This window comes from Anoplophora glabripennis, unplaced genomic scaffold (assembly GCF_000390285.2).
Source record: "Anoplophora glabripennis isolate ALB-LARVAE unplaced genomic scaffold, Agla_2.0 scaffold162, whole genome shotgun sequence".
NCBI classification, from domain to species: domain Eukaryota; kingdom Metazoa; phylum Arthropoda; class Insecta; order Coleoptera; family Cerambycidae; genus Anoplophora; species Anoplophora glabripennis.
The window spans coordinates 768577-782418 of record NW_019416272.1 but is presented as its reverse complement, the minus strand read 5'-3'; the positions used below and the strand labels follow the sequence as shown (position 1 = coordinate 782418).

Here is a 13842-nt window from a genome sequence, read left to right as displayed (position 1 = left end):
CTTTCTTGAGTACTTGGACTCTTAAAAATAAATAAAAAAGTTTGGAAAATTTTTTCCGTTATGTTTGCTCAATAACTGGAGCTCAAAATTTTGTAAGGTTTAAACTATTTTTCTTAAACTCGACACCACCATTTTTCACAGAGATACAGCTTATCAAAAACCATTAAAAAACAAAAAAAATGTCTGATTTTTTTTTTGTTTCCATAATTTTTCCCAGTAGTGATATATTCACATTTTCAGACTTATTGGTATTAACTTCTCCGAAGATTACATCAATCTAAGTCGATGTTTAAATGTTGGAACCGAACTGCATACCAACAACAATAATTTTTATGACCTATGTAGTTACCTCATGCGACAAATGAAAAATGTCAGCTTGGACTTTGATCTTCTGTGCGTATAAAGTCACTATTCTTCTCTGATGTCATTTGATAAGGGAAAATTGCCGGGGATTAACTAAAACGTATTATTCATCTTTGAAATTGGCAAAATAAACTCGGAACTGTTTCGAATCATTAAAAGTGGTTGTATGTTGTATGTCATAAATAATCCAGTATACAACGGTAAAAATAGGATATTACCTCCGAATTCTTGACACACGCACCGATTTCCATGAAAATTGGTGAGTAAGCTCATTTCACCCTCCTTTACAAAAGTAACATATCCATAATGTGTGCTTATTGTTTTTAGGAGGTGAAAACTACCCCTTCTTGCAGAAAACGTAAAAACCATAGATTTAAGTGTTATGTCAATAGAATAAGCATTATTTTATGTTTTGAATAATAATTTTTTATTTGTAGCAATATTTCAACCCTTAAAATCCACCCTTTATGAGGAAAAAAACCAAAAATTAGTTTTCGTGGCTCTGAAATCTTTTGACGGAGCAATAATGAAGAATTGAATATTTTTTACTGTTTATGAAATAATACATGATTTATTGCAACGTTTCAAACCTCAAAAACCATCCTTAATGCAGAAAATAAAGCAAACCATTTTTTTCACATCTTCATAGCATTTATAATGAATGAAAGACTCACAACTGTTTATAATATTACTGATGATTCATTGCAATGTTTCAATCCTTAAAAACAACCCTTAATGAGGAATTGAAGAATTTTTACCTGCTTCAAAACACTCAACGATACATTGCTAAATTCAACGAGATCACTTAAAAAACTCGAAACTTAAATTATGTAAGTAATTAGTGAATTACTTTATTATCAAAAATTTACATATCATTTAAAGAACTGTCATCACTGTCGACTACATATACAGGTTCGAAAAGTCCCCATGGTACATCGGCCGTTACGTGCGAGCGATAAAGTAAGTCATAGAAATCCGTGCGATAGACAAGGATGGTTACATTGAAGACGTTTCATAATCTGAATAGTCACTCTCATTTCTTACCCGAAACGGACGGTGGCTATTCAGATTATGAAACATCTTCACTATAGCCATCCTTGTCTATCGCACGGATTTCTTTACTTTACTTTGTCGCTCTCATGTAAAGGCAGATGGACCATGTGGATTTTCGAGCCCTGTATAGACATGTGCGTATATTACGGCTCGGAAACTATCGGAAATTAAGCCATTTACACGATCCGACAATTTTCACTGAATAATACATTTCGTTTTTTCACGATAACTTTTTTAATTTTTAATATTTTTCATCGCTCCAAAAAGCAATTTGCAGGGAATTGCAAGAGCTACAAATTAATCCATATAGTTGAAGGGTCTTGAACTCTTCGTTTTCGAGATTTTTTGGTTTTAAGGGCTCAAAGAAGGTGGTCCTTACACGCAAAGCAAACTAAAAATCGTAATATCTCAGTTAATTGTTACTCTACAGAAAAATTGAAAGAGAGCGAAAATATTATAAAAAAACTTTAATTTTGAACCCATGCATTTTTCACGTATCTTGTTTAGTTTTTGAGCTGTTTCGAAAAAATGGATTTTTTTTTTAAATTAAAAAAATTCTTTTTTCATTATTTCAAACTATTTTTTAAATTTAGACATTCTAAACCGGTCAAACTTGCAGAGCCTATTATTAGTACTTAAATAAAGTCAACTGTACATGGATTACGTTTAGTTTCTCTTTTTATGGTTCAGCCATAGATTTTATTGTTGATTTTTTCTCCGAAAAAATGAGATGACCATTTTATTTTGATCATAACTCCGCGAGTTTTTGAGCTACGAAATTTTTTCAAAAATCATTTGAAAGGTCTTTCCAAGCACTTTATGAAAGGTTATATTCATTTTCTTAGAAAAATTAGTTCTTTCGCCATTATTTTATGGTAAAAGGTTCGATTTTACTTTCCGAAAAATAAACAATCACCTTTAGAGAGTGATAACTCGGTTATTATTACATCTACGGTAATCAACAAAAAATGAATCGATTCTTATTTCAAAAGCTTTATTTTTGATTTATATGGGATAAAATTATTAGTTATTTATCAAAAATGGTTGAAAAACATGCACTTTTTAGATGAAAAATTTTCAATCGCAAATAACTCGGAAAATATTAATTTTTGGAAAAAACGTTATAGAGCATTATTTGCTTAGAATTCATCTCTCTATTGATTTTTGCGATTAAAATGGGTCACTTCATTGCCACCCCCGAGAAGGGGTGGCATTCACCCCCAGGGTGAAAACACACATCGGCACTATGCAACCTTTGTTTCTTGAGCAATTTTATACTTACTGTTAAAATTTCACGTCAATCGGGGCATGTGTCAAGAATTCGGACCTAAAAACTGTTATATAGGTTAGGTACTGAGCTAAAATAAACAATATTTCTGTCGTGCTGACAGTTTTGTTTGTTTATAAATATGTTATTAATTGATAGGTTTAATTCGCTAATATTTATATCTGTAATCTTATTAAAACTGAAAAAATTATGATAGACCATATACATATGCATGTACAGGGTGTTATAACTTTGATTTTATTATTTAAGTCAAAATATCTTAATAAATGTCTGAAGCCACTGATTTCCAAGATACAGGGTGTAGAAATTTAAAAAATATATAAATCGTTTTTTCATATCTCTCTGAAGAGGTAGTTTGATGAAACTTTGTCTATTGATTTAACTAATTAAATTACTAATAATTTAATTACTAATTAAAAAATTGAAAATAAAGTCATTAAAGTCCGATCATTACTATTAAAAGTTATACTCAGCGTGGCAGCAGAACTTCCAAAAAAGTAAAATTGCTTCAATTTTTTTGGGATCTTTGAAAATTTACAGTGTATTTAAATTGGAATTTTAGACAAAAAGTATATATTGTCTTTATGAATCGAAAGTATATATTGTCTTTATGAATCGAATGATTTTAGGGATGTTTTAAATTTATTCCGACTATATGATAAAATCATTTTAAATTAAAATAAAATATAATTATGGAAATTTCAATGGCATTATCAGTGGGATCTTCGCTACTGGTTGTCGTGTTGTCGCCATATTGCATACCAATCAGCTATTTTTTTCTACTAATTTATTAAACAGCTAGTCCAAGCGTAAAACATCATTGGAAATATCTGAATTTTTTAGTTTCACCATCCTGCTCAGGATGTTTATGTCAAAATGCTTGAAAAAAGTTGTTCTAGACAATTATGATCAGAAGCATTGAGAGGTGAATAAAACGGGGGGTTGAGGGGTTTGGGAGGGGATAGGCTAGGTAAAACCTTTCATTTGAAACAATTTTTCACTTGTTTAACCGTAGTGCCTACTAGGATAAACAAACAAAATGGCAACTTTTGTTTTCTTGATGGGCGTCATATTGGATTTTCACATTTTTTAATTCAGCGCAGCGCAGTTTTCTGATTACGGTGATGATATTCTCTTTTGATTTTGTCGAAATATCAATTTGCCCACTAAGAGTGCCTTGAGAGTAAAATATTAGACTGTATATTTCGAAATTTTGATACCTTAATTAAATTTTCAGACACTATCAAAGTTTGGATAACTAAAAATGACATTCTAATGAAAAATAGCTGGATGTTTTTTTTTTTTTTATACTTGATATTTTTACGAAAACAAAAAAGCAAATCAATCACATCTACGTAATCGGAAAAATGAGCTAAATTCAAAAATGTAAAAATCCAATATGGTGTCCTTAAGGGAAACAAAAGTTGGACGTTATTTTTCCCTCCTTTTAAACACCACATCATTCGACTACATATTTGAATTACATAAAAAATCTCTTTCCGATTTCCATTTAAAAAGTTGATACAAAAATCAATATTTTCTGTCCTTTGCTAACTTGAAATCAAATCAAGTTAGCTCAAATTTTTAATATGATTGACATTGTGTTTCTTAAGAACGGAAATTGAAGTCCCGTTTCATCTAACAAAGTAATACATCATTCATATAGATGTCGCTACAGGAAATACGTTTATAGTAAAAATAGTACGATTATTTCATTCATTCAAATTCCGGCAAAACAGACCTAAAAAAAAACGAGAAAATGCCAGGTGCACGCACACGTGCACAATAAGTTTTCCGGCCTATACGTCCATCGTCCATCCCACTCTCTTGCTATCTCATAATTGCATATGAAAAGAGAAGAGTAATAAAATAATAAAAACTCCAATTTGCGGCCGCCGTTTTTTTGTTCTGAAAATATTTCTATTTTCTATCTTCTACATATTATTATGTACATATTTACAAAAAAGGAGGATGGCAAGTCGTTGTACAAATTTATAATATTTGCAGCCAACTAAAAGTTTTATTTCATATTATTTTCTACATTTATTATTTCTTGTATGGATCTTTGAGCTGTTATCTTTTATTGTTGCGTTGTTACTGCGAAATATTTTATTTGTGGAGTTTACTATTTTTTATATGAAGGAAAAAACATTAACAGAGTAAGTATTACAATTTGCTAGGCATAGTTGTACTTAGTACTAAATTCAAGTAAATAATAGATATTAAAATAAATATGTAGGTATTGTATTTGATTATTTGAAAATAAAAATTACATATGCGACAATCTGTCCGCTTACTTAGCCGTAATATAAATATGGCATATTGTCGTTGCAATGCACATACAGGCTGTTCCAATAGTGTGACAAAGTTTATAATTATTTTCAGTTATAGTTGTATAGGGCAAAATCTTCAGGCCAAAAACAAGATTTTCTGAACGTTTAATTCGTTCTGAAAATAATGAATAATGGAAATAATAATAAAATGTGAATTCGAGCTAGTAACTTTTTTCGTATCACTACTACAGGCAGTTATACTAAACTTTACCGTACTATTGTGGCACCCTATATATGACTAGATATATCATTATGGTAAATCAAAAACATAATAGGTAAAAATGTATAATTATCTATGTTTATAACAAATATTATCTGGTAAAATTCTTTTCTTACTTTCAGATACAGAGACAGTTAAATATAACCGGAAGAAGTCTATATGCTATTTCGTAATATACCCATAGTGGTGAAAACAACCCGCTCTATGTAGAACAAATTAAGAAAGATGAAGAATTATGGAAAAAATCAATGGCAACAAATTTGGAACAATTTTATAAAAATTGTATACTACCAGAAATAATATACAAAAATATTCGACAGGGAAAAATATGTATGGATCCAGAATATATTATACAAGCTCAAATTAATAAAAAGAAATAATTTTATTTTATGATTTTTTAAATTTTTTCCTGTTCTACTGTACCTATTCTATTTATTTCTTTATTACTTTCATTTATTTACATATTTATTAAGCTACACTGTTCCACAGAATTTCTGTTTATATTTGAGGTATTAAAATAACCTACAACTATTTTTTCAAGTGAAGTGAACTGAATACCTATTTCTCATAAAAAAAATGTAGTCTCAAATCGTCCTTCTGTATATAATTCTTTACACATTTTTTGGACAAAATAAGTATATCGTACATATTTTTTATATTTTCTCATTATTATGTATATTCACAATTAAAATTCTATTTATATTAATATGCGATTTTTTTTATCAAGAATTACTTAATATTAATTATTAAAAATATAATATTTTCCATTTCTGTTTATACCAAAGTAAGCTGTTTTATTCACAAATCGTAATTATAACAAAACTTTCCGTTATGAACAACTTTTCTTATTAACATTTTTTTATATTATCAAAAACAAAAGCAGTTTATTCTTCAACGTTATTAATTTTGTTAAATTTCTGATCACCCTGTATATATAAATTACAGTTTTTCATGACAAACATATTCAATTAAAAAGCAAAATATTTTTTGTCACGAATTACTTTTTCTAGTAGAATAGAAAATAAAAATGTTTTCCCTCTTATCCACTAAACGTAGATACTAATATAGGTATATTAATTATAAATTATGGTTTTAAATAAACTAAAAATTGTTTATATTTCCTAAAATTATATAATAGTATGGACTTGCACTGTTACTTATATACTTTTATACAAAAATATATCTAAAATGATCATGACATTCTTTAAATATTTACGTATCAATTAACAGAAACCATGATTACCAATTCAGAATCAGGTTATACCAAATTAACCACATACAACAGCTGTTCGTTAGAAATAACCCGAGTCCATTCATAAATAAATTTTTACTAGTGCGACATCTATTACAAATCAGGCGAATTAAAAGTCGAAGATAATGCTATTCATGAATGAATATTTTTTAATAATTTTATTCCAATATAACTTTTTAAATAATAAAGTGATGAACAAACTATGAAATAAAGTCTAATCAGTTTATTTATTTAAAGACAACTATATAAAAAATTGCATAATTCTGTAATACTATGAAGAAATAATCGTTTCTTTGTAAAAGTCCAAAAAACCTTCATATTTAGAAATTAATTTCTCACGAATTATTTATCTATCCCAATTAATTTTTGCTTTACTGTCTTCATTTATACTTTGCCAAATGTGATATGAAATTTTACTACTTTCTTCCATTGCTTTAAAAAGATATATTGGAATAAAAAAGGGCTGTTTTCTACCATTTTTCGGTATAATTTAGGCAACCAGAAATGCATCAGTTTCCATCCTTAAGATAACCGAGTTTCCAATGATGCTGCTCGAAGAACGAATACCCTGAATTTACTTGAAAATACATAATTTTATATGAAAAACCCAAGATACGTTTATTTACAGAAATACATTTTGCAGATTTCTTTCAAGTAGGTATATTCTTTTCTGTGAAAAGTTGCGATGTTAACTGGCAGATAGAGCTAAATTAACAGTACGTAGAAATCTTGTTTTCGCATAAGAAAACTTTACGATTTCAGATACCAACCAATGCAACGAACAAACTTTGCACTACTGCCCTAGAGGTGGCAGCACAGCACTGTCACTTTACATTGCCGTTAGTCCTGTAAACGGTTCTTACCCTAGATAAATAATTTTCGTGCGTAACTCCGAGATGGCGCCTAGATCGTTCCAATGCGACCACTTTCTGACCTACTTTTCAGCAGCAGGAATTCGTATGCATTCCTGCACGTGTGAATCGGCAGGATTCAGGTTTGTGACGTCACATGACGTAGACAACTGCTGCGGGGCTTGTGCATTTGTGCTACGTAGGTTTTTTTTGACGCGCGCTAGATTCAGCTTTTCGGTTTTATCAGCACTATTTCGTTACACTCGCATAGTGCTGAACCCAGATACGTGTTACCTTTATGTTTTTTATTGCGCTTATAAATAGCTCTGTGGTCGTCAGCGGATTTATTATTTTAATTTTATTGCGGCCAATTAAATGTTTTCCTGCTCTCGTAAATACATAAATGCCTTTCCTGTTTTTCTGATTGTATTTTACCTTTTCAGATTTCAAGAACGTAGTCATTTGCATATATTTTTGATACTGTTATCAAAAATAGGTGCTGGAGACAGTGAGAAAATTAGAAATAAACACGTACTCGTTTAGAATTTTATCAGCGCCCAACCCAAAACAAAACTAATCTTACTTATCTGCCCTATCTTTGTACTTTAAGTGTACTTGTACGATATATGTATTTTAATTAAATGAGACACTATTTATCCAGGTGGAGTTTATACTTTGGGCGCGACTGTACACTCATTTTTAATTTTTTAAAGACAATTTTTTTAATTAAATATGTTATCACTTCTATAGTACGTGATATGATCATGTAGTTCTATAAAGATCTTATCAGGAGAATTTATTTTTCGAGTGACATTTAATCGAGTGATAATACAAGGAGTTAGGTTAGTTTGACAGTTCATCAAACGTCAAATAATTTTTGACATTTGACAGTCTGACACGGGCCCAACGTATGATTCTTTTGAAAGGTGTTCCTCTTCAAGAACAAAATCTACCACACCTTCTCACCAACAATAAATGACTTTTTTGGACACAAACTTTTATTTTTTAAATCATTTTCCCTAAAATGTGTCTCTAGAGATTTTGAAAAGATTGTGTTTTCTTAATGATGACGTAATAATTTTTTCATGGAAATTTGACATATACGCCTTTCATGAATAAATATTTATTATCTGTATATTTATACGTGCGTTATTGTGAATTCGTTTTTTCCTGTTAGTCGAATACTACATATACTAAACTTCCTGCAATTTGATAGCAAATCCCATACTTTTATTTTGTGGTTTTCGCTGACGAAATACAGGTAAAATCTTTCAAAAATTCAGGGGTACATGGATATATAACGTTATTATATGAAGCAATTCCAATAATATCTCAGCAGTCCAAAAAATGCATTTAAATATTTGAAACTTTTGTAAAAATAGTGCTTTGTGTGAAATAAAATAAACTCGTAGCTATTCAAAGTGAAAATTTAATTTTCTCGCGAACATTTAGTGTGATATTGAGTTTTTTTTATGAACTATTGGCTTTTCCTCAGGCGAGAGAATGCGCTATTTCTTCACATATTGAATTTGTTTAAACTGCAAAAAAATTAATACTGTCGCAACATCGAGGCGACATGTTGTGTTGATGTCATGTAGGGTTGCGAGAATATGGGCCACAATATTCATTACATAAGAGTCGTAATACCAAGAAAATAAGTTACAATAAGAACAAAATCAGTATCAATTCATACTCCTAATTATCGCTTCACGTCGACGATTCCTACTAGGAATTAGACATTAACCTTTCTTTGATCTATCCATCCTTCCATATTACTTCAAGCATATCCTCAGTTTCCTTACGGGAGACGGGTAGATGTTTTCTACCCATACTGTCACTGATTTTTTTTATATTTAGAAAACTGAAAGTCGTAATCTAACTGAAAAATAAGCCTATAATTAAAAAAGGTCGTCAAAATCATTCTCGAGAAAATCAACTTGGGTGTTGTGGTCCATTTTCAGTGTTATAATAGTTTCTAACTAAGCAGTGCTGAAGCTAAGCTTACTACAACTTAGAAAGTTTGTGTCTTTTAGAGTTGTTTTACCCGTTTAGGACTACACCGTACATATAGAACTGTAGTTAAGTATTTTTTACTTTACAATTTACTGGCACACAATATCGTTACGTACATTTTCCGATGAGATGGAGACAAAGAAAAATTCCAGACAAATTAAAATGTAATCGCATTTTTATTTAAACTGCATCGCCTATCTATTTAATTAATTTCAATGTTATCATTCACTAACCTGCTGTTTTTGTTTTGACTAGGTGTGCAGGGGTCGTTTTCCTCTATAATTATTAATTGTTGTCTAGGTTATGTTTGTCTGATTGCATCGCAATTTAGCAATAATGTATTTAAGAAAAAAATGTGCAATTCAACAAAGAGGATTTTGTTCAAAGTCTCCTTAGATCCGTGAGTACTGAATTTCTTGTAAGTACCATTTCCCAAATATTTCACTGAAGTTCCTGTAGACGTTCTTCATATTTTTCTTGTTTTTAAAGTACTTATCCAAATTGGTATCGGTACTTATGGGAAATTTTATGTAAAATATTATACAATACAGTCGACAATTAGCTTAATTTTTTGTTTATCATGTTTTATTGGAATTTTTTAAAATAATGTTAAGTGAAGACGATGAAGTCTTTATTGGAAGGTTCAGAGTTGGAACTTAAGTACCAACAGCGACTATAGTCAGTAGTAGTTTGTCACATCTCTCGTAAACGAGATTTAGCTACAATGAGACGCAAACGCAAATTTATGTCACTATAGGTATTGACGAATGGTAAGCTAAAAAATAGTTTGCATTGAAAATAGAATAAAATAAATGAGAAGTAAAAAAAGAATATTTGAAAAACAAGTTTTTATTAAAATGCACTAAAAAGAAAAAATAAACCAAGGAGTTCAAAAACCCTTAATGTTGTGCATACCCCAAACTCACAAAAATATGGTTGCTCTATAGAAGTGTCATCAGCAAAAATATGATAAATAGACACGTACTATATATAATCAGTATGTTCATGTTCTTATGCAATTTAAAAGCTTATCGTGAGGTTTATTCCTAATTGAAATTTTTATTTTAAGGTGTAAGTTAAGGAAATTTCGCGACAAGCTTTTAAATCGCATACAAACATGAACATATGATTATAGACTTGCATGAGACGTAAATATCTTTGTGGGTCATGTAAACTGTTTTTCTATTTTCATATATTAAATTAATCAAGAAATCGAAAATTTGAATACTAAGTACTGGATAGAAGATTTCGAAGTATTTGTTTTGACAAACAGTTTAGGGAATCATTACTAATGTTTGATATAGGCCATCCAAATTAAATTAAATTAGTCAAGGTCCAGTACATTATTTGAACAAATTCGACAAGCAAGTAACAAAATGCTATGAAATGTGGCTCTATACGGATCATAGGCAAAGAAAATATGTTAGTTATGTTTACATATTAAATATCTATTTATTAATTTTCTGGAATACCATAATCCACCTATATCATAAAGGTTCCTCATATTATTGCGTTAATTGGTCACAATCTCAAAGTACATAAGTAAGTCTCTGTGCTTTTAAAGCAATGCAAACTCATTGTAATAATGTTTTCACCCACAAACAGTGGTATAACAGGGTTTATAAGCGTCCGCAGTTTGTAACTTTGTGTTTTGGTTGATAAATAGGGATAATAAAAACTTCTAACCAAAAGTTTAAGTTTTAACGTTTAAACATAAAATATATATCGTATTACCAACTATAAATAAATTTTCAAAATTTAGTCAAAAAATAAGAAAATTATTTAACAACGGGTGACATTTTATTCTATTTACTTTCTGGCAGGACCTTCTCGGCAGTTTTACGATTTGGCAGGACCTTTTTAATAGATTTATGGATAGCTGGATCAGTTTTAGATATGTAGGTAAAAATAATCAATATTTTTCCACTAAACCTATTCAATACAGTGTCATATTTATATATTTTTTAAAATTTATAAGTTTTAACTATAGAACCATTAATTTGTTATTTTCTTATTTATATACAAAGCTTTGAATATAAAAAAACAAATGTGTTTAAAATAATTGCATAAGAGTTGCGTGATATCAGGGATGTGCGCAAACAAACCAAATTTTATTAATAACCCGATTTTTCTAATTCTACGTGAAACAACAATATTTGTGTATAATTTAATCAAAGGCAATAAATCAATCGATGTAACGTCACCGTGCACAATGCAAAAATAATCGGAACAATAATTACTACAACAATGAGTACAAATAAATATATCGCGTCGTCTAGTATCCTAAAATATTACGTCAAAAAACTGTTATATAGCATGAAATCAAATCGCCGTGTTTCACTTTCAAAAAGAACGTCGGCGAATCAAGAAATACGGCGCATGATCTACGAAAGTAACTACAAACTGCAGGAACCGCGCTAAACACGCTCAGTATGAAGTTGGCTTGGGCAAGCGCACGATTGTGTGGTCCCAAGTAGGCTGCGCTTCACTGACAGTTTATTTTGTGCAATTGTTTTGGTTGGTCGTCAAGGGTGACAACCGCCCAAAGACTAATTGATCGCAAAAATTGTTTTTCGGTTTAAAAACGAAACGAGGCTACATCACAGTGTTGGATAATCAAAAGTGCTCTTTTCGGAATAATTTTTAGAAACACTTAAGAAGTGAGCCGGGAACATTTGTGAATTTTGGAATGAAACAATACTTAATTCGAAAGATAAATTAAAAACTGAAATTGGAAAGTGCGTTGTGCGTGAAATAATTTAAATTTATAAACGCAAGTTTCGGCAAAGTGAAAGTGGACGCGAGTGAAAGTTGGGCCATTGTTGAAATTTGGACTGTTACATTGACTCTAAAATGGATTCTCCCCAGATGTACGATAATCAACAGCATAATCAAAATAATTCAGTGCTGAGCCAGGACGGTAAAAAAACTGTAATCATGAACAACAACAACAATCTCACCACCCTCAACAACAACAACGGTAGCTCCAAGCAAACGCAAGCGTTGTTGAAACAACACCAGATGCAGCAGTACCAGCAGCACGGGGAACTCAGTGACTTAAACACCCCCGAGATCTCCCTCGATCTCCAGAATTTAATAGACGATTCGCAGTTCAGTGACGGTTTGTTTACCGACATCCTGCAGAGTCAGCAGGGCAAGCACATACAGAACCTCCAGTCGAGGCAAGTTATGGGCGTCCACAACAACAGCTACCCTAGAACCACCCTGGCATACATGCCCCAACCCGTCCATAGTGGAGCCACGTACTCTGCAAATCAAAACTCAAACAGCGACTCGAACAGCTCAGTTGGCAGCGACGTTCCTAGTATAAAAGAAGAACCCGTGGATCCGCAGGAGTACAGAAGGCAGTCCTGCAACCTTTTACCCAACAGTTATATGCCAGGGTCGTACCCCCAGAACCCCGGTGCTACTTTCACCACCTTAACTCCCAGTCCCGTCATACATCACCAGCTCAATATGAACGCTATGAAGAATAAGGCTGCTCTCCTAAACCAACATAACATAGCCAGGAAAAATATCAAGCCCTGTGATAAAAATAGCGAGGAGTACAGGAGGCGACGAGAGAGGAACAACATCGCGGTGCGAAAGAGCAGGGAAAAGGCGAAGGTACGAACCAGGGAGACGGAAGAGAAAGTGAAAATCCTGATAAAGGAGAACGAGAGGCTGCAGAAGAGGATAGAGCTATTGACGGAGGAGCTAAATGTGTTGAGGAGTCTCTTTTCCAATGTTGGTGTGCTGCCAGAACACGTCCACAGAGAGATCAACAAGCACCTGGACACCTTCCAGCTCCAACAGCAGCAGCAGCAACATATGTAAGGCTTTTTTTTATTTTACACACAGTCAGTGTATGCCGTCTATTGTCAGGTGTATGTATGTATATTTATTCCATGTTTTTCATTGTTCAGGTCCGAAGAAAACAGGCAGAGAATGATGGAAATCGTGCACGACTACGGGCCGTAGTCCACAAGAAAATCTAGCTTTAGTTTAGTTAATTACGAATTCGAAAAGAGCTTTAAATTTGTTATGAACAAAAACTAAATTTAATGACAATAATGACTTCGCCTTTAGACGAGACCTATCGCATTTTCAGAGAGTTCCTTTTTCACTGGAATCTTAGAGGTTCTCTATAGTACGTTTCTAGATCTCCTTCATACTGACGTGTTCTGAAACTTATTTAATTACAATTAGGAGTTTAGTCGGCAGTTTGCGGAAACATCGACGATTCTTTTAATTTAATAAGAGTGATCTGATACATCGAAATACTGCTTGTCGGACAATTCTTCGATTTTTCCGCAAATTGTTTAAAGAGTTTTGTTGACGGGTATTAATGTACATTAGAATTATTCCGTTCGAGCTATGTGATCAATTAAATTGTATTTAAAAAACGAATATATTATATATTTTTAAACCGAAACAATGTACCTTTTTAATTTGTAGTAAATTAATTA

The 13842-nt window shown here is 31.5% G+C and overlaps 1 protein-coding gene across 1 annotated transcript; it reads left to right on the top strand.

Moving 5' to 3' along the window:
• Positions 1–11728: 11728 nt before the first annotated feature.
• On the top strand, positions 11729–13802 carry LOC108908663 (CCAAT/enhancer-binding protein). Its single transcript, XM_018712774.1, has 2 exons — positions 11729–13206; positions 13300–13802. Exons 1-2 carry the CDS (start codon positions 12227–12229, stop codon positions 13352–13354), a joined length of 1035 nt encoding a protein of 344 aa, XP_018568290.1. The 5' UTR covers positions 11729–12226; the 3' UTR covers positions 13355–13802.
• The last annotated feature ends 40 nt before the right edge of the window (positions 13803–13842 follow it).

Bases quoted from the DNA above. Each gene is read 5' to 3' on its own strand.
- LOC108908663 (XM_018712774.1), top strand. From the start codon at position 12,227: ATGGATTCTCCCCAGATGTACGATAATCAACAGCATAATCAAAATAAT. The intron at 13,207-13,299 runs GTAAGGCTTTTT...TTCATTGTTCAG, and splicing joins CAGCAGCAGCAGCAACATAT to GTCCGAAGAAAACAGGCAGA.